Source organism: Mirounga leonina, unplaced genomic scaffold (genome assembly GCF_011800145.1).
Source record: "Mirounga leonina isolate KUSES-001 unplaced genomic scaffold, KU_Mleo_1.0 Mir_154, whole genome shotgun sequence".
In the NCBI taxonomy this organism is placed as follows: domain Eukaryota; kingdom Metazoa; phylum Chordata; class Mammalia; order Carnivora; family Phocidae; genus Mirounga; species Mirounga leonina.
In genome coordinates, this window is record NW_023270389.1 from 43,551,905 (window position 1) to 43,572,135 (window position 20,231).

The 20,231-nt window shown below is 35.8% G+C and overlaps 1 protein-coding gene across 6 annotated transcripts in view; it reads left to right on the plus strand.

Moving 5' to 3' along the window:
- The window catches only part of SMG7 (SMG7 nonsense mediated mRNA decay factor), a 90,913-nt gene that overhangs the window by 48,660 nt on the left and 22,022 nt on the right, over positions 1–20,231 (plus strand). For all 6 annotated transcript variants that reach the window (XM_035010615.1, XM_035010616.1, XM_035010614.1 and 3 more), the window contains 7 exons: positions 3,095–3,126; positions 5,647–5,764; positions 7,466–7,598; positions 16,046–16,217; positions 17,425–17,496; positions 18,316–18,466; positions 18,848–18,983. In XM_035010615.1, the coding sequence (XP_034866506.1) occupies positions 3,095–3,126; positions 5,647–5,764; positions 7,466–7,598; positions 16,046–16,217; positions 17,425–17,496; positions 18,316–18,466; positions 18,848–18,983 (814 nt within the window). The remainder of the gene's footprint in view (positions 1–3,094; positions 3,127–5,646; positions 5,765–7,465; positions 7,599–16,045; positions 16,218–17,424; positions 17,497–18,315; positions 18,467–18,847; positions 18,984–20,231) is intronic.

Consider the following 20,231-nt stretch of genomic DNA (forward strand, 5'->3'; position numbering starts at 1 on the left):
CATTCTTTGTCTCTTGTTACAGTCTTTGTTTTAAAGCCTCTTTTGTTTGATACAAGTATTGCTACCCTGGTTTTCTTTTGACATCCATCTGTGTGATAAATGTTTCTCCATCCCTGCACTTCCAATCTGCAGGTGTCTTCAGGTCTGAAATGAGTCTCTTTTATAAGCAGCAAATAGATGGGTCTTGTTTTTTTATTCACTCTGTTACCCTGTGTCTTTTGTTGGGAGTATTTAATTTATTTACATTCAGAATAGTTACTGATAGATATATATTGCCATTTTGTTACTTATTTTGTGGTTGTTTTTGTAGTTTTTCTCTGATCCTTCTCTTGCTGTCTTTCATGGTTTGCTCGCTTTTTTTTAGTGATATACTTGGATTCCTTTCTCTTCTTTGGGTATTACTGGTTTTTGATTTGTGGTTGATATTAGGTTTGTATGTAACATCTTCTGCAGGATATATGGTATTTTTTATTAGATTTTATGATCTTAAGAGACATAAGCCAACAAACTCTGTGAAAGTTGTTTGTTTGTTGGTTTGTTTGTTTTAATGGCAAAAGTTTAACACCCAAAGCACGCAGTGAATCTAGGTTATATTGAATAATGGAATTTGAAGTGATGTTACAGGATAAAGTATAGCTGTTTATTTATATTTTTTATTTATACTGGTAGTTCTCATAACACCCTGTTGTTTGAAAGCTTAATTTTAAAAAAATATATTTTTTAGGGGCGCCTGGCTGGCTCAGTCATTAAGCATCTGCCTTCAGCTCAGGTCATGATCCCAGGGTTCTGGAGTCAAGCCCCACATCGGGCTCCCTGCTCAGGGGGATCCCTGCTTCTCCCTCTACCACTCCCCCTGCTTGTGTTCCCTCTCTCACTGTCTCTTTCTGTCAAATAAAATCTTTTTAAAAAGTAAAAAATATATTTTTTAAAAGCTAAGAAAATGAAAAGGTTTGCCTTATGTGTTGATGAAACTAAAATTCACAACTGCTATTAAGTACATAACATTTACAGTAAAAATTTTAGAATCTCTGAATATTCTCTAGCTTTTATGTCATACTTTGTTTTTAGACATGGAAATCTCAGGGTGCCTGGTGACTCAGTTAGTTAAGCTTCTGACCTTGGCTCAGATCATGATCCCAGAGTCCTGGGATCAAGTCCCACGTCCAGCTTCCTGCTCAGCAGGGAGTCTGCTTTTTCTCTGGCCCTCCCCCTACTTGTGCTCTCTCTCTCTTTCAAATAAATAAAATCTAAAAAAAAAAAAAAAAAAGACATGGAAATCTCAAGTTTATATACATACCTTTTTGGAATATATGAACATGATGTATCCTTTTTCCTTTCTTCACTTAAAAGATACTTATTGGATGCCTACTGTATGCTAGGTGCATGTGCTAATAGATTGTGGTGGTGAGCATTCTTAAAGTCTGTGATATGTACTATGAAGAAAAAAATGAGTGCTTTGAGGACATAAAATAGGAATATCCTTCATCTATCAAGTGAGATTTCTTGAGAAAATAATGTCTCTGACTGAGACAAAGGATGAGTCATAATTAACCAAAGGGGGCGGAGGTAGATATTCCTAGGGAAGGGATTCTTCTTTACAAAGGCCTGAATGTGAAGGGAGCAAAGCACATTGCAGAAACTGGAAGTCCAGTAACTGGAGCACAGAGATCAAGGAGAGAAGAGAGTAATGGTAGAAGCAGAGTGTAGACTCTAATATTTAGAGTGCAGGGAACCTTGTAGGACGCTTTAGTAAAGATTACAGTTTTTACCCTAAGAGCAGTAGGAAGTCATTAAAGTGTTTTAATTGGGCAGTTGGTAAGATAAGATTTGTATTTTTATTTATTTTTTTATTAGAGGTGGGGGAAGGGCAGAGGGAGAGCAAGAATCTGAAGCAGGGTCCACACCTAGCGCAGAGCACAAGGCGAGGTTTGATCCTATGACCCTGAGATCATGAACACTTAACCAACTGAGCCACCCTGGCACCCCTCAGATTTGTGTTTTTAAAAGGTCCCTCAGATAGCAGCAGAGAGAACAGTATGAAATAGGGCAAGAGTGAAATGGAGAAAACAATTTTGGCGGCTTTGCATTAGTCCAGGGAAGAGATGGTTCAGAACTTGAGTAAGAGGAGCTGAATAAGAAATAAAGGGAAATTAACAGATTCAAGATACATTTAGTTGGCAGAATTCTCTGGAGTTGATAGATTACCAGGGCTTTGGGAGAACGTTGTCATGGGTGACTTCCAGGTATCTGCCTTTCACAACTAGAAAGCAGTGATACATTTGGTAAGGTAAAAACACCAGAAAGAGAACCCAGAATGGCAGTGGGTCACGAGTTCAGTTTTGGACCTCTTGAATATAGGCAATTCTTGAAGAATTTGAGAGAGAGAAAAGAAGCAGCGAGAGGAGGATAATCTAGGACAGAAAGAAGGTTTTTTAAAACCTGTGAAAGACTTGGGCATGTTTAAAATACTGAAGAAAAGGAAGGATCCACTAGAGAGGGAAGTTTTCAAAATTACTGAAAGAGGGAGGGAATAATTAAAGGAGCAGAAGTCCTTAATAAAGGAAGTCCAGAAAGAGCCTACCTACGTGGAATTCCTGGTCTTAAATAAGAGTTGCAGTGCCTCCAGTGTTGTCACAGGAGAAAGAAGAGGGCTGTGTGAATGTAGGGTTTGGCAGCTGGGCATTGTTTTTGCTGAGATACGGGGCTAGCCTTATGAAGAGGTCAGAAATCAACATCTGAGGAGAGTGGGGGTTTGAGATAGTTACAGTGGTTAGTGAATTGAGAAACATAGGATTTCCTGGCTGCATTGAGGGAAAATTTTTTGTTTAATGAGTGTCATTTAATGTTATCTTAAATATATCAGATTTGGAGGAAAACAGCAAGAATGTGAGCTCTACTCATAGAATTCAAGGTGACCCTGTATACTTTTAAGTAATGGCATTAGTTTGCCAAGACCTAGTCCTACCCTCACATATGGAGGTACTATACATCTTTATGTAGTATATGATTTCACTTAACTAATAACTTTCAGTGTTATTTATGTTGAGTAGGCCTAGTTTGTTTTTAATTGATGTTCTTTTTTCCCTTTTTTTAGGCAGGCAGAAGTCCTGAAGGCTGACATGACAGGTATTGGCTGGCTCATTTGTTTTTCACACTTATTTTATACCATTAAATTAAGGGAAGGGTCTCATCTTTCCTCTATTACTTGTTGCACTGTCCTAGTTGCCAAAAGGAATGATAACTTACTATTTGCTTTTCATAATTACTGTTTTTGAACTTTGAATTCTTACTTAGATGATCAGGAATTTTATATAGTCTGTGCTACATTGAATTAAATATTACCTAATTAATGCATATAATCATTTAATTGTTATGGACTATTTATTTATCATCAATTTAAGACATAGAAAAGAGAATTCATATACCATATAAACAAAAATACCTTAGGGTTTTAGGTTCATGTCTTCCTGTTTATAATTCCCCAAATTTGAGTAGTAAATAGACCTTGAGAAAAAATATTTGTAGGAAAACCCTACTAAAAGTCCTTGAAATTGAGTGAGCTGCCTTGACACCTTTCTTTTCTCCCTTACCTTTTTTGTTTTGAATTTATATAACCAAGATGTTTTTGAAAGAATAACTGGAAGTCACTAGAAGAAGCAGATGTTCAACTTTTCAAAATTGGAAAATATATGACAGTGACTTTGTAGTGATCAGTATGCTCTCTATAGCAGCATATGCTGTCCTAAAATGTAAAAAGAGAAATGGATCTCATTCTAATTTTTAAGAACTTTATTTCTGAAGTGAAATCCATAAAGAAGAGTTAAACTATTACAACCAGTATTCTGGCCAAAATTTATAATCAAGAAGAAATAGGGTCTTTAGATGTCTTTTTCTCAACATTGCAGTCTAATGTTAATGTAAATGTTGATACTAATGTTTTAAGAATTTATGGGTAGTATCATTATCCTCTGTTAAAGGAAAAGAAAGAAAAAGCTAAAAGCACTTTTTAACAGGTTTACTTAATATATAGTACCTCAGTTCTTCCCATTATTAACGTGACTGTTATCATCTTCCATACTATGGAGATCAGTGTCAGCTCTAAGCTACTGTATTAGCTTTTATATTGTCCTGTTAGGCATAATATACATTATGTGACAAAAGTTATACGTGGAGCAATATTAAGCTAGCTATACCTTTTACTTTTTCTTAAGTATTGAATACCCTCAGTAAGTAGGCTTAGTTTGGCTTTTATAAGGAACATTTGACTGCCCAAGAACATTAACTAGGTTATTAAGTAATTTAAATGATAGTCTGTCTAATAGATCAGAGTTAATGATCCTTTATAGTCCTTTCCCTGCCATCGATGAATCAAAACAAGATTGAATAAATCTATAAATCTGTTTATTTAGTCATTAAAAACCTAATAAGGGACCAAGAAGCTGATAGTACACCCTGTTTTTTTGTAGCCAGTAAACTCTTGTGAGGATTAATTCAAATATCCAGGAGATTCTGTTTGCGGACTTAAAGAAGAGTAAAAACTATGCCATTGTGGTGCAGCAAAATATTAAATGTACCCAGAAGCCTAACTGAAAAGTCTGCTATTCGGTTCTTCTATTGAGGCAGCTCACCATCAATTATTGCACTCATAAACCTAGTAATCGGAGGAGCTAATGTGTCTTGTAGGACTCTGGCAGACAGTATGGCCCCAATTGGGTATTACATTTAGTCATAGCCTGACTTCTTTTCATCTTGCACCCAATCTCTCATTTGGCCTCTTGAGCAGTTTAATCAGTGTCTGCTATGAATTCTCATTTACATTAAATGGCAAGTGTGGATTGCACACAGAATTTCTTGGCAAGCAATTTACCAATCATTAAAATAACCCTCAGTGTTTTCGGCTTTATTGGGTTGACATATAGAGAGTATGAATAACAGCAGAATGTGCAAACAACTGCTGGATTGTGAGCAGACATGAAGATTCTGTAAGGACAGTTGTGAGAATGATTCAAAATAAAAAGAAAAAAGCTGCTTTGGACAAAGAGATACAGTTATGAGAGTAAACAGACCATCTTGGCAGTCTGTCATTTTAAAGATTTTTTTTTTTTTTTTTTTTTTATTTGAGAGAGAGAGAGAATGAGAGACAGAGAGCATGAGAGGGAGGAGGGTCAGAGGGAGAAGCAGACTCCCCGCCAAGCAGGGAGCCCGATGCGGGACTCGATCCCGGGACTCCAGGATCATGACCTGAGCCGAAGGCAGTCGCCCAACCAACTGAGCCACCCAGGCGCCCGGCAGTCTGTCATTTTAAATGGGGTGACTTCTGAGGCATATGACTTCCTATGATATGAATACATAGAAGTCCAAATTAAAGCAAAGGGTGCCCATTCATGTCATTTCATGTCATTGTGTTATTTCAAAGCTAAAAGACAAATGCAGAAACATTTCAAACCAGATTTAGTCATTAGCCAAAAGGTGAAAATCATTTGAAACTGTAGTAGTATAAAACTACTGCAGCAATCTGTGATATCTACTTAAAGCAGGTGTTTGCTTTGGGAAATGGACAGGGAAGGAGTCATTGGTGTGGTATAATGATTTTAACTATCTGTTTTTTCTATCTGTCTACTATTTTGTCTTTGTTTTGTTACTCAGATTCTAAGCTGGGTCCAGCCGAGGTCTGGACATCCAGGCAGGCTCTGCAGGACCTGTACCAGAAAATGCTAGTTACTGATTTGGAATACGCTTTAGACAAGAAAGTAGAACAGGATCTGTAAGTATTATCATTTGGGATGTCCCTGTAAGATCAAGATATCACCAAGACTTTAAGATAGAAAAGAACAATTTAGTTATTTCTTCTTAACCTATAGTAAGCTCTTTCAATGAAAAAAAAAAATTCTTTCACCTGTGGGTTTTTTGAACAAAACATTTAACCATTGGTATTACTTCAGATAGTCTTGGGTGTCAAGAGGAGAAATGCTTTGGAGTTGAATGTTTTTAAGGTCTCTTTAGGGCATATCATAAAAACAAATCTATATATATTTCAAGTACTAAGAGACGGTGTTTGGATTCTCTGTATGTGTTCAGTCCTGCATTTAAGCCATGACTAAAAAAAAAAGTTCAGTAGTAAGCTTTAGATAAATCTTCTTTGGTAAATGTGATTCTGTGAATTTCTCCCAAAGGAAAATATGTTTGCACTGTAAGGGAAGTTCTTCCTTTTATAAAATAAGTAGGTATTTCCTTTTTTTCCCCCCTAATAAGACTAAAGAAAGATTTTGTATATTTAGGCTATTCCACTTGTTCTTTCTATGAGAGGTGAAATGACAGATGACCAGATTCCCAAGTGAGTAAATAAATGCCTTTTGTGGAAGGCCTTGCCTTATAAATTGGAACAGGGATATTAGGCTGATGGAAAATTAAAAATCAGTTAAGAATATTCTCTTTAGCAATGGCTGTTACCCTAAGTTATGGTGAAAATTAGTTTTTCCTATCTTTTACACCTTTCTTAGATACTTTATTTTTTTTAGGAGTTCTAGTAATAAAAGAGCTTAATCACAGCCACTCAAAATCCATTTCCATGATATTAGAGTCACGGATAAAATGTCATCAAAAAGGCTGAGGGAGTGATTGTCCTCATAAACCATTAAAAACACCCAGTGCTCTTGAGTCTCAAAGTTGACATTGATAAAGAATTAGTACTTTCCAGGTAGGTTATGGACCTTTTATCTGTGTTTGCTTCCTTTAATTAAGGCAATAATATTCTCCCTCCATCCTAGTTCTGTTTTCCCCCCTGTGGTTTACAAGTTAAGGAATGACCGTATTTCACCATAACTGAATTTAAAATGATTCTGTACAACTTGATTAATGAAAGACATTTTATAATAGGATTTTGGTATGCCATATTTCAGCATTGTATTTTTTCCTATTTTAAATAGCCAGAATTGAAATGTCAAAAAATGAGCTTATATTTCAAGCTCTCAAGAAAATATTAACCCCAAGAGAAATAAAAGTATTAAATAGAATTAGAACAGAGTACTGTGGGAAATAGATTTTATGGAAATAAGAGATATGGCTTAACATTTTTAAAAAATTTTCAAAAAGAATTATTTCTTCACATAATACATGGCAGTTCATTAATAGCTTACTTGTACTTTGGTCTTGCCACTGTAGTTCTGTTTTTGTACTGGGATTCCTAAATAGGCTCTAACTCTAGTAGCTCTAAAAGATTAATAACTGAAGCCACAGTCTGATTATTTGAACATTTGGTAAGTGTTTACTAAGGTCAGTTGGATTCTACTGCATGTCTAGTCTTGCTCAAAGAGGAGCACAAAGTTATTTAAATAAGTGAATAACTTTAATGCAGGTTTACTGTCTAGTTATAATTATAACAAACAGTTCTTTCTTGTTCTCAGGGGGACCAGTGTCTGCCCAGTGAGTCACTGCTATACCAAATAGAATTACATTTTGTTTTCAGCTGGAATCATGCCTTTAAGAATCAGATCACAACACTACAAGGCCAGGCAAAGAATCGAGCAAACCCGAATCGGAGTGAAGTTCAGGCAAACCTTTCTCTGTTCCTAGAGGCAGCTAGTGGCTTCTATACTCAGGTGAGTTCTGCATTGTATACCAATTCTTCTAGAAATAGTTGTGAATGTTCTTTGTACATGTCTTGTTCATATAAACGCTTTTTGTTACCACTATGTGCACCATCCAGGAGTTGATCACCTATAATCTCACATAAATAAAAATATCCCAAATTGTTTACCATAAGACCTTTCAAACAATAAAGATTCAACCAAAAAAGGTTGATGTTTTGGCTTAAAGGTTGGAGGTATAACTGTGTGAGTAGAAAAAAGGTAATGAGTAGAAACACCGTATCTTAGTGGAACAGCAGAAGTAATCAGTTATAAATGGTAATAGAGCAAATGTGAATTTATGCATATGGGTATAGTCATTATGAAAGTAACAGCTGTGTTGTACCGGGCAAGAAATTGTCAAAATTTGTGATAATCAAGTGAGTTTTCATAGTATTATGTGTTCAGTAGAATTTATCTGGGGCTTTAAATGCTATTAAGCTACTTAAGAAATGGAGTAGATTTTTCTCCATTTTAATAATAAGCCATTATTTATCATCCTCAGAGACTTATCTTGTCCTTGGTTACATCCTGCTATAGCTTCTAAGTCAGGCAAGGTAAAAGAATAAATAAATCTTCAGGGTGCCTTGGTGGCTCAGTCAGTTAAGTGTCTGCCTTCGGCTCTGGTCATGATCTTGGGGTCCTGGGATCGAGCCCCACATAGGTCTTCCTGCTCAGTGGGAAGTCTGCTTCTCACTGTCTCTCCCCTTCCCCATCACTCATTCTCTCTCTCAAATAAATAAATAAAATCTTTAAAAAAAAAATAAATCTTTTGAACAGTGAATTTTCTTCAAGCAGAATCTTTTAGAAAATTTCATCTTATCCATTTGTAGTAGCATTCATAATTTAATTAACAAAATGTGTATAACTTATGAGATGAGGTTTTGAAGATCTTGGATTAATGTTTGGCCATTCTCTCTGTGTTGCTTCTTGACCATTGCTACCTGTATTTTGGCTCCATTTTGGTTATATCATTTCTTTGAACAAAGGAAAAGAAAAGACTTTGTGTTGGAAGTTGTCCCATAGCCAGCCATCGTCTTATAGAGATTATTTGTTTTACTTAAACTAAAACATTCTTCACAGTTCATTATTGAAAGAACTCAAGTGTGGTTCTTATTCTCAAAATTCATTTTCAAATGGATGCCAACTTCTAACAGTAGCAGTCGATACTTCTGGAGAGAGGGATTGTGGTATGCCACTAACTAGTCCTTAAAGCAGATGTTAGAGATTAATTCCACAAGTGGCTTTTAAAAGCCTACTATTTTGGGGAGCCTGGGTGGCTCAGATGGTTAAGCATCTGCCTTCAGCTCAGGTCACGATCTCCAGGTCCTGGGATCGAGCCCCATGTCCAGCTCCCAGCTCAGCAGGGAGTCTGCTTCTCTCTCTTCCTCTGCCTCTCCCTTTGCTTGTGCTCCTTCTGTCTCTCTCTTTCTCAAATGAATAAATAAAAATCTAAAAAAAAAAGTTAAAAAAAGAAAGCCTACTATTTGTAATGTACAGTACAGATACTGAGGATATGGAGGGAAAAGAGTCTTTTCCTTTAAGGGAGCATCCAGTCTAAATGAAGAGATGGCTACATTAATAGATACTCTTTTTGCTTTCTGATTATAAAAATAATGCATACTACTTTCAAGAAATTTGGAAATTACACAAAAATAAAATATTTTTTAATTATCCCATTCAGGATAAATTACTACTTTAGTATATATCCTTCTGGTGTTTTAGTAATTTTGTACATAGTTGTACATATCCGGTCTTATATCTGCTTTATAAACATAATGTAAATTTTCCCTTGTATTGTTAAACAGTTTGATAAACATCTTTGTGTATAAAGCATTTTCTCTAATATTGGATTATTTCATGATGACAGTTCTTCACTGGATGATGAATGAAATCACTGGATGAATGAAATTTTAAAACTGTTGATACACATTGTTGTCCCAAAAGATTATCATTTATATTTTTGTATGCAAGTGTCTGTTTTGATGCATGCTTGCCAGCGTTAAGTGTTTTCAGTAAAAGTGAATGATTAAGTGAATAACTCCTATTTAATAAATGGAAAATAATTTTTCATTTAAAATTTAATGTCTGGGTTACTAGTGTTGAACTGTATTCATATTCTATTAGATATTTGTATTTTATATAAATCATCTATTTACTTTTCCTGTTCATTGTTTGGACCCTATTTTTTCCATGGTGATTTTTCTGAGCTCTTTATACATGAAAGATACTAATTTTTTCCATTATTTTTGGCAAATATCTCCAGTTTCTTCTTTTGTTTTTTCATTTTATTTAGAGCTTCCTAATGTTACCAGGTTTGTTGTGTTTTTTTGTAATATAGTTTTTTTCTTTGTCCATAGATGAGTGAATATTTAATAAGGACAATAATATTTATATGTAAAGGAACAAATAGATATAAATTATAATTTAAATCATAAAATTTGAAAATAACACCGATATCTTACAATAGAGTAATGATTAAATTATGGCATATCTGTAAAATGGAAATTTATGAAACTATTATAAGTGATATTTATGAAGATTTTTTAAGATGATGAAAAAATTGTATTATCAGGTGAAAAATCATATAAAATTATGTATACAGTTTGACTCAATATGTTGAGAAATCTCAGTTAGAGCCAGATGCCCATAGACAGATGAATGGGTAAAAAAGATGTACATATATATACAATGGAATATTACTCATAACCCTGACCGTGTAATCATCCCTCCCTCCCTCCATCACTACTTCCAGCTGTGCTTTGTCGAGTTCCAGATTTCCATCATAACTTCTTAGAAAGATTCCCTAACATTCTGGTTGCCTTTCCGTTTTTGAAACCTAGTCTAGGTTTAAAACTCCAGTCTCATTCTGATTCAGATCTGTTTTCCTTCCCTTCCCTATGCAGTAGAACCTGGAATTGTGAATGAACACAGCTGAAGTAGGTGGAGCAGTAGGGGCTCCAAGTAGGGGCACTGGTGGGGGGCGAGGGAAGGCATCCCCATGTTGCGATGCATTTTTATAATAGCCATTGTATAGTTTGGTTTGTCACCTTGAAACATGATTTTTGACCTTTTTAAAGATGTAATATATATGTAACACATTTCCAGAGTTTTAATTGCACATTGATGAACCAAATCTGCAAGGAAGGAAAGCAAGAATCATTTTTATTGAGGGAGCATGGTATTTGTAAAAAAAAAAATTATGGTTAGAGGAATAAAATCATTCAAATTATTTTATAAGGAAAATAGTGATCTAATTTTGAAATTTATTTTTTCAAATTTTTATAGTCATTGATTTTTCTCCACCTGCTTTCTTTAGGCAGTGGTTGAGCAATTACAATAATGGTAGAATAAGCGTTAATAAACTTTTTCAGATATTAGCATTAATAGGACTTTTTACTTGCATTTTCATGTTGTCTTGGTTTGATCATTGAAAGAGTTAATGGTGTTGCTAACAGTAATGTTTTATACATTTTTCTTGATCACATGCAGTGCAGATTAAGCCACCAGATTGAGGGAATAGACCAAGTCCAGATCATTGTGCAACCTTACGGGCCAAGATAAGTTTTGAATTTTAATCTTTAGGTGTAGTTGTAGGCCATTGGAAAGGAGGCTAGGGAGTAACATAATAAAGTTTGCATTTTTAAAAGATTATCCTGGCTGTTGTATGGAGGATTAATTAGTGGGGTTCAGGAATGGAAGCTAATTAGGATGCCCCTGTAATGGGAAGAAATTGATGGATTTTTGAAGAATAGCCAATAGACTTGCTGATGGACCAGATTGGATATGTGAAATCAGGGTGGGGGAAAAATTATCAGGTGACTTGAGTTATCAGATTGAGCAGCTAGATGACTGCTTGTTCCATTTATTGAGATGGGGAGTACTAGAGAGAAAGCAACTATGTTTTTGTTAAATGAGATAGGCTATTTGAGATCTAAGTGCAGATGTCAGATAGGAAATTAGATAAACAAACTTGGAGTCAGTACAAAGGTCAGGGCTGGAGTAAATTTTATGATTACAATAAAGAACCCTGATTTAGTCTGAGATTAGTGTTTGGTATTTAAAACCACAGGACTAACAAACATAGTGATTTGAAGGGGCACATGTACCCCAGTGTTTATAGCAGCCATGTCTACAGTAGCCAAAATATGGAAAGAGCCAGATGCCCATCGACAGATGAATGGGTAAAGAAGATGTGGCATATATATACAATGGAATATTACTCAGCCATCAAAAAGAATATCTTGCCATTTGCAACGACGTGGATGTAACTAGAGGGTATTATGCTAAGCAAAGTAAGTCAGAGAAGAACAGATACCATATAATTTCACCTATATGTGGAATTTAAGAAACAAAACAGATGAACATAGGGGAAGGGAAGGAAAAATAAGATGAAAATTGAGAGGGAGGCAAACTATAAGAGACACTGAACTCTAGGAAACAAACTGAGGGTTGCTGGAGGGGTTGGGGGTGGGTAACTGGGTTATGGTCATTAAGGAGGACACATGATGTAATGAGCACTGGTTGTTATATGCAACTGATGAGTCACTAAATTCTACCTCTGAAACTAACCAACTAACTAAATAAATAAATTTTAAAAACCACAGGGCTAGGTGAGAACAGGTTAGCACAAGTGGAGCCACCATTGCAATAGTCTAAAATCAGACACTGGTGACTTAGAAGCCAAGAGAGAAGCATTTCAGTAAGGAGTAAGAGTGATCAACTCTGTTGAGTGCTACTGAGAAGTCAAGTGAGATGATTAAAAAGTGACCAATTAGATTCGACAACACAGAAGTCACTAGTGACATTAACAAATACTGTATTTCTTCATTTCTAAAATATTTTTCATATTTTAACATCTCTAAAACGGATAAGTTCACAAAAGATTGTAAGTCACTGTTCAGTTGGCAGTGTTTTTTTTTTTTCTCTCAATGTTGTGATAAATAATAGTTCATCTTATAATTTATGGTATCTTGGATTTGATGCAATGTGACTTTGGTAAAGTGATGGGGATAGAAATCTAATTGAAGTGGATTGAGAAGAGACTGATACATGTCATCCTAAGTTGTATTTTCTGTGAAGATGGTTTTTACTTCTTAGCTGTCATTTTTTGAGCCATTTAAAGCATGGTACCTCAAGCCAGAACGAAATTCCCAAAGTAAAGATGTAACATTCTGCTACAGGTTTTTTGAAAACATGAAAGAACCGAACAAACAGTTGTTACTCTAAAAAAGTGAGAGCCAAAAGGAAAGTATTATTAAGTTTCTGTAGTAATTTAAAAGGTGATATTCTGTACCTTCATCATTAGTTCTCCATTCTTGGCATAGGGTGAAGAGCTAAGGAGCAGTGGAATAGTTTAATACAGAGTTTTCACAGAATAATTGCCAAATATAGTTCTGCTCAACTTATGAAACATCTGTTTCTCTTCTTCAGTGCCACCTTGTTTCTGCCTCTAAACCCACTAGACATCTCTCACCCAGAATCTTTGAGTCAGCAGGAACTTTTCTGGTATCTTCATCTACAGCCCCTGGGTTCAGGCAAAAATTTTATTAGAAGACATTACACATGATGCTCCAGCCATGTTTGATTTACTTTTCATGAACATTCTTTTTTCTTCTTGATAGATGTTCAGTCTTGCCTAATTTTCTAGTCTGTCCTTTCAGTAGCTACTGAACTCCATTCTCCACCATCTGTCATGTTTCTTCTTGTCATCTTCTACAATCATATGGTTTGGGTGTGGGGGTTTTGTTTTTGTTTTTGTTTTTGTTTTGTTTCTTCCATTTTTTGTTCCTTTCCTGTTACTTCTTGGCCTTTTATATTTCCTGACTGTAACCATTCTGGGCTTTAACTTGTTTACCTAATTTGATGTCAGCAAATTTCTTGCCCATAACAAATGTATAGGTATAAGTAAAGCTGAAATAGATAATTTCTATGCTTAGTAAGAAAGGGTATACAGAACTTGTATTTGGTTATGAAAGTGGTTTTTAACTTAGAAAAAGGTGGGACATTTCAAATCCTGAGGGGGGTCCTGAGGATGTCTTATTTTATATTTTGAATTCTGCACATGTTAGAAAGGGTGGTGATAGAATCAGGGTATTTCTAATTCTGTAACTTTAGTCAAATCACTTGATATTTCTGTTGCTTTCATATCCTCATCTGAAAAAATGGAGCTTTATAACTACATATACTGTATTGTTAGTAGTTTATCACAAGGATAAGTGAGACAAATGTATCAAATAACCTAAGAAATAATATTGACTATAGATGTAGATTATTCTGTTGGGTTATACTAGCTATCATGTTTGATATCCCTTGCTGCTCCCTGCCTCTTCCCTTCCCCACCCCCACTTTATTTACCTATCTTGCTCATTTGGCTGTGAGCTCTTTAAGAAGGTAGATTTTCTTATCTCTGTTGCTTACCATGGTAACCAAATATTTGAATGAATATATTTGTAAGTAAATATTTGAATAAATGAGAGTAGAATGCAAAGAACTATGTGGGAGCCAAGAATGCAACCCTTGGGGAGCAAGGTGGGGGGAGAAAAGCCTTTGAATAAAGGGGACTGAAAAGGAATGATTGGTAAGACAAAACAAAACAACTAGCAAAGCTCAGTGATCAGCCATAAGGTCAACTGTTTTAAATGCAACAAAGAGGTCCAATAAGATGATGACTGAAAAGTGTCCATTGTATTTGTTTATTAGATAACTGGTTGTCATATGGACGACAGTTTCAGTAGAGTGTTGGTAGGTGGTGGGATGGGAAAAGAGTTTGTGTGGTAGGCAGATCATAATGGATTAAGGAGTGAATAGGAATTGAGAAAGCGGATAGCTTTTCCTTTGAAGGAGTTTGGTAAGAAGACGAAGAGACATTAGAAGGTTGCTGGAGGAAGGAATCTAAGGTCAAGGGGGAGAGTGTTTGGTTTGGGGGTTTTATTATTGTTTTCTGTAGATGATGCTTGATATTTGTAGGTCACAGCAAAGAAGCATGAGAAGCTGAAAGTAAATTTAAGAGTGAGAGGATGATGGGCAGGAGGCAGACAAGAATGAAATAGGTATGCTCAGACAGAGGAGTTAGTTCTGACCAGGAGGTGGTACCTTTAATAGACGAAAGGAGAAAGGAAAAAATGGGTGGTCTATATAATGTCAAAAGTCCCTTGCAGATCTGTAATACCATCAGATCTGTTAATGTATGCAAAGATATGAACTGACCTAGGGCTTAAGAAAATAAATCTCAAGGGGGCATCTAGGTGGCTCAGTCAGTTAAGTGTCAGACTCTTAATCTTAGCTCAGGTCTTGATATCAGGGTTGTGAGTTCAAGCCCCATGTTGGGCATGGAACCTACTTAAAAAATCAATCTGTCAATCTGTCTATCTCAAGGAATTCCTAAAGTCTGACAGATATGTTGGCTTGCATTTAAGTCATATTTGTAACCACTCGATCTTTAATGTTTTGTGTGTGTGTGTTTAAGATTATTTATTTGAGAGAGAGAGGGAGGGAGAGTGTGTAAGCATAAGCAGGAGGGGCAGGGAGAGGGAGAGAGAATCTCTAGCATATTCTTCATTGAGCGAGGAGCCTGAGGTGGGGCTCGATCTCATGACCTTGAGATCACTACCTGAGCTGAAACCAAGAGTCTGTCCCTTAACCGACTGTGCCACCCAAGAGCCCTGGTTTTTATGTGTTCCTAAGAGGAATACTAGATAGATGATTTCTTAGAATTGCTTGTTGAATGTGAATGAATACCCTATTTAGGTAAAGTTTTTTTAAATAATGTTTCTGTTCCTTTTATTTTTTTAAAGATTTATTTATTCATTATTTTAGAAAGGGGGTGGGACAGAGAGAGAGAGCGAGAGAATCCCAAGCAGACTTCCTGCTGAGGGCCGGGCCCACCATTGGGCCCATCTCAGGACCACTGAGATCACTACGTGGGTCAAAATCAAGAGCCAGATACTTAACTGACTGAGCCACCAAGGTGCCCTGCTGTTCCTTCTACTTATTTATTTATTTATTTTTATTATTTTAAAGATCTTGTTTATTTATTTGAGAGAAAGAGGGAGGGACAGAGGGAGAGAAGCAGGCTCCCTGCTGAGTGTGGAGCCCAACTCATGGGCTTGATCCCAACGCCCTGAGAACATGACCTGAGCCAAAAGTCAGATGCTTAACCAACTGAGCCACCCAGGTGTCCCCCCTCTGTTCCTTTTAGATGCACATTCTAGATTGCTCTAATACTTGAGAATTTAAAAGATACGATTTATAATAAATGTAACCAATTATCCGATCCTATTTTCTTTGAGTCTTTGCTCAGGTCTCAATTGTATATGATATCAGGTACACATGTTAAAGTATACAAACTTTACTATTAGATCACTTCTGACTTACCAGTTCTGACTTATCACTAAATTTTGTTCATGTTTTCCTTGTAGTTATTACAAGAACTATGTACAGTGTTTAATGTAGATTTACCATGCCGTGTGAAGTCTTCCCAATTGGGAATTATCAGCAATAAACAGACGCATACCAGCGCCATAGTGAAGCCACAGTCTAGCTCCTGTTCCTATATCTGCCAGCACTGCCTCGTCCACCTTGGAGACATTGGTGAGCCTGTGGTGTGAAGGAATCGCTAATACAGTCATCTTTTTCTTTGGAGTAGTCATAGAAGGAAACTCTTTTCCTTCAAACTGATCATGCACACACAATTTAGATAGATATAAGAGGAAACTGTCAAATGGATATTAAAGAACTTAAATTTTCTCAATATTTTGGGATTGGTGAAGGATCTTGAAGGTGTCAGCTTTCATGTTAAGATTTAAGTTTTATTCAGACTCATGCAGATGTAGGCAAGTGAATAGCAAAAGTGTAATTAAAGCTAAATTTTTCAAAGTGGTGCCATAATATCTTCTAAATTAAAAGTCTGTACTCTTGGAATTGCAGGGTTTATAAGTTACTCCTTCTGAAGCTAGATTGTCTTCTTTCCTTCCTATCAGTGTATTAAAACCTCTTTTTAAATTGTTTCCTTTTTACAGTTAAATTTGTATTTCTATTTTATATATTTTATCTGGGAGTATTCTGTAATTTATCCTTGTTCATCCCTTTAAGGCTAACCTAAAAAGGTTGTAAAACAAATTAACTATAGGATTATGTTTCAACTGTCCTAAAATAACAAGGAATGGAGAACATCACTGCTTTAAGTTCAAAGATTTTAGATTTCTTGATGTCATAAATCATTGACCTCCATGAGGGGTCACATCAAAGTAAGCACCAAGTTCTGCACGGAGATTCGGTGAATAGTGTATTTAGGTTGTTTTTGCTTTCAGTGTATCCTGTGCACACACATACTTAATATTGCAGTAGGTATGAGGCATTTTTCAAAATCACTTTATAAGATATTGAAGAAATACATAACTTTCAGATCATATTGTATAGTGTTTTTTGTTTTGTTTTGTTTTTAAGTGCCATATAACTCACCCCTTCTTGTGGGCCGGCTCCAGGTCACCAGCATAGTCCATAGTGGGAGCTGGTGATGCATGACACTGGAGGACCTGAAAATGGGGGCTAGGTAAGCTTTAACGTTGGTTACATGCTGAATGTCCCAAATAGGGAAGGCCAGATGGACACTTCACACATAATCCTATAGTTAATTTGTTTTAAAATATTTTCTGTCTTTAATTATCTTAAATTAATTTTAATGTGTTTGTTATCTTTAGAACTGAAACCTATAGTTGCTTTGGAAATATTACCCTACTAGTTTTTTATTTGTTTGTTTGCTTGTTTTTAAAATAAATTTTCTTTTTTCTCCTCTCAGCTCGATACAGAAACCAGACCAGCCAGGCAGAATCCTACTATAGGCATGCAGCTCAGCTTGTCCCCTCTAATGGTGAGTGGGCCTCTTATGTCAACTTGTGGATGACTTTATAACAATATGGAAAATAACTCAAGGTTCATCTTCCAAGTTTTATGAAAGCAAAAGATTTTGGGGTTTTGGTATTGAGTTTTGGGGATTTGGTATTGATTGATTTGGAGTTGTGGTCATATTCTTTTAATTGTATATTCTATATAACCAGAAATGAATTTTTTTTAGTAAGATTATTGTCAGTAAACCAGTATAAATAGAATATCTCCTAATGTGATCTAAAATTGTTTCAACAACTCTGGCTTCCTTAACTGCTTACAGAATAATTATCTCTTAATACCACCATTTCCTTACTAGAAAATTTATTTTTTTATTACCTAAAAGACAGGGCTTTTGTCTTTTGATGACCTCAGAATCGGAATTAGCGATGATTCTTGTGTTAAGTCACATTGAAATTCTTGATTCTGAAGGAGCCCCTTTGAGGCAGGGGTGGCGGTGTGTGCACGGCTTCCTATGGCCATGGCTGCTTTCCTGCGCCAGTGGCCATAGAGACTCTTAGGCCCAAAAAGCCAAAAAGATTTGCTGTCTAGCCCTTTCTAAAGTCTTATTTAAACTTAATAGTGCTCTCTTCCCTCATTATGTGCTTTTTAACCTAAACATAGTATGTGCTGTCGTGGGAGTGTGCTATTTTAAATTATGCCCATTTGTAATGAGGTAATCATGAGATTTACTTTATAAAATATTCCCCATTATTAATCTAACGGTTTAAAAACTGATCATCTGTATTCTGATGGCAAGATTGTACATCTTGGGTTACTTTAGAATCTTCACTTTCTCCTCTAGGTCAGCCTTATAATCAGTTGGCTATCTTAGCTTCTTCCAAAGGAGACCATCTGACCACAATTTTCTACTACTGCAGAAGCATCGCTGTGAAGTTTCCTTTCCCAGCTGCCTCCACTAATCTACAAAAAGCACTTTCTAAAGCACTGGAAAGGTAGGGTTGACTTTTCCAAGAGGAGTTGGTGTAATCTGGTAGCCTTCACCTGTCATATTTGGGCATGGGAGAACTAATAGTTACTTGTGTTTCTCTTCTGTTTGCCTAATTTCTAAAAGCACAAATATATTTTAATAGTGTTGCATGTAGTTGTTGCTTGAGTTTCAAGCAGTCTGCATCTGATTTGTTCCTAGTAGAGGAGTACAGGCTGCTGAATACTGATGACTCATCTGAGTGCATTGCAGATGAAAAGTTAGATGCAGAATCCTCTCCTTGTGTATCAGGTGCTCAAATAATGTGTTTTTGCAGACTGAAACCTCTGCTAAGAGGTGTTAGCCATTTTGCTGCTTAAGATTCATGAAAATTTTTCTTTTATTTCAGCCGGGATGAAGTGAAAACCAAATGGGGTGTTTCTGACTTCATCAAGGCCTTTATTAAATTCCACGGTCATGTGTACCTGAGTAAGAGCTTGGAAAAGTTGAGCCCTCTTCGAGAGAAATTGGAAGAACAGTTTAAGGTTAGATTTTAAAAATAGAGAACTTTTTGTCTTGTCCGAATCCGGAAGCATAAGATTTGGGGGAAGCTGACTTCTAGTTTTTATGTCATTATTTAACTGTGAACTGTTGGGTAAAATTAAATTTGAAGCATATGGAATTCTTGCATACAGCATCCCCTCAATTTAAACAGAGATACCGTCTTTAGAGAAACATCGCAGCAGTGTTTTCACTAAGTAGCTGCCATTTGGCAGAAGGTACCCAAGTGGGAAAAAACAACTTCCTTCCTTCCTTCTCAGATCAAGCACCTTTCTTTCTCAGTTTTGAAAGTACTACTTTTGATGGTTTTTATATTCTTAGGTAGGCTTCTCGTACCTACTTTATAATATTTCCATTCTGTAAACCTAGTTCTTTATTCTCATTGTGCTTTGATCCATTGGGATTTGTGGTAGTTCGAAGGAAAGGAATGAGAATTTGATTCAACAGGACTATATTTTACTAATTTGTGTAAGGAGATAAAATTAAGTAACCTTTGTTCATATGAAAGTGATCTTTTATTAGTATATTAAATTAACAGTTTAGATGTAGTATAATATGTAAAATATGGCAGGAGTCAAGATTAAATATTAACTTTATTTTTAATTCATTTATTCAACAAATAATTTGACTGCCTGTTGTGCCAGTCACTGTTTTAGTCACTGGGGTCAACAGTGAACAAGACAGTCTAAAGAACATTTTATATTAGTTGGTTACTTCTGGGTATCTAAACACTTGGGGAATTGTCTATAACTGCCTTACAGTTTTATAAGTATTATAAAAGTAACACATTCCAGAGATTGTAGAACTTAGATACTTAAGAGACATAAATTAACCAAATATAGTCAATGCGAAGTAGTTTTTGCAGGTAATCATTTTTGCAGTTGACACTTTTTATGTATAAGAGATTGTACTAAATAACTATAAGAGAAATAGTTTGTTTTAAAATAAGCTTCTAGAGTCCCCTGTTGTTTTCTGCTTCTTTTGGTGGCCTATTTAAACTTTTAGCCCATGATTTATAGAGTCGGGTGCATGAAAGGAACAGCTAATTTTTATGTCCTAAGCTCTTCTGCCTGGACAGAACAAACAAATCTAAATAGTTTTATTTTAAGTGTTCAGATATATGAAGGATTATTTTAAAATAAATTATCTTTGTCTCTTCTGAGGTCAGAACTGAAATTAAATCTATCTTAAGAGATCCGTAGGGGGTTGTTGGGGATTCTCTCTTTTGAGGA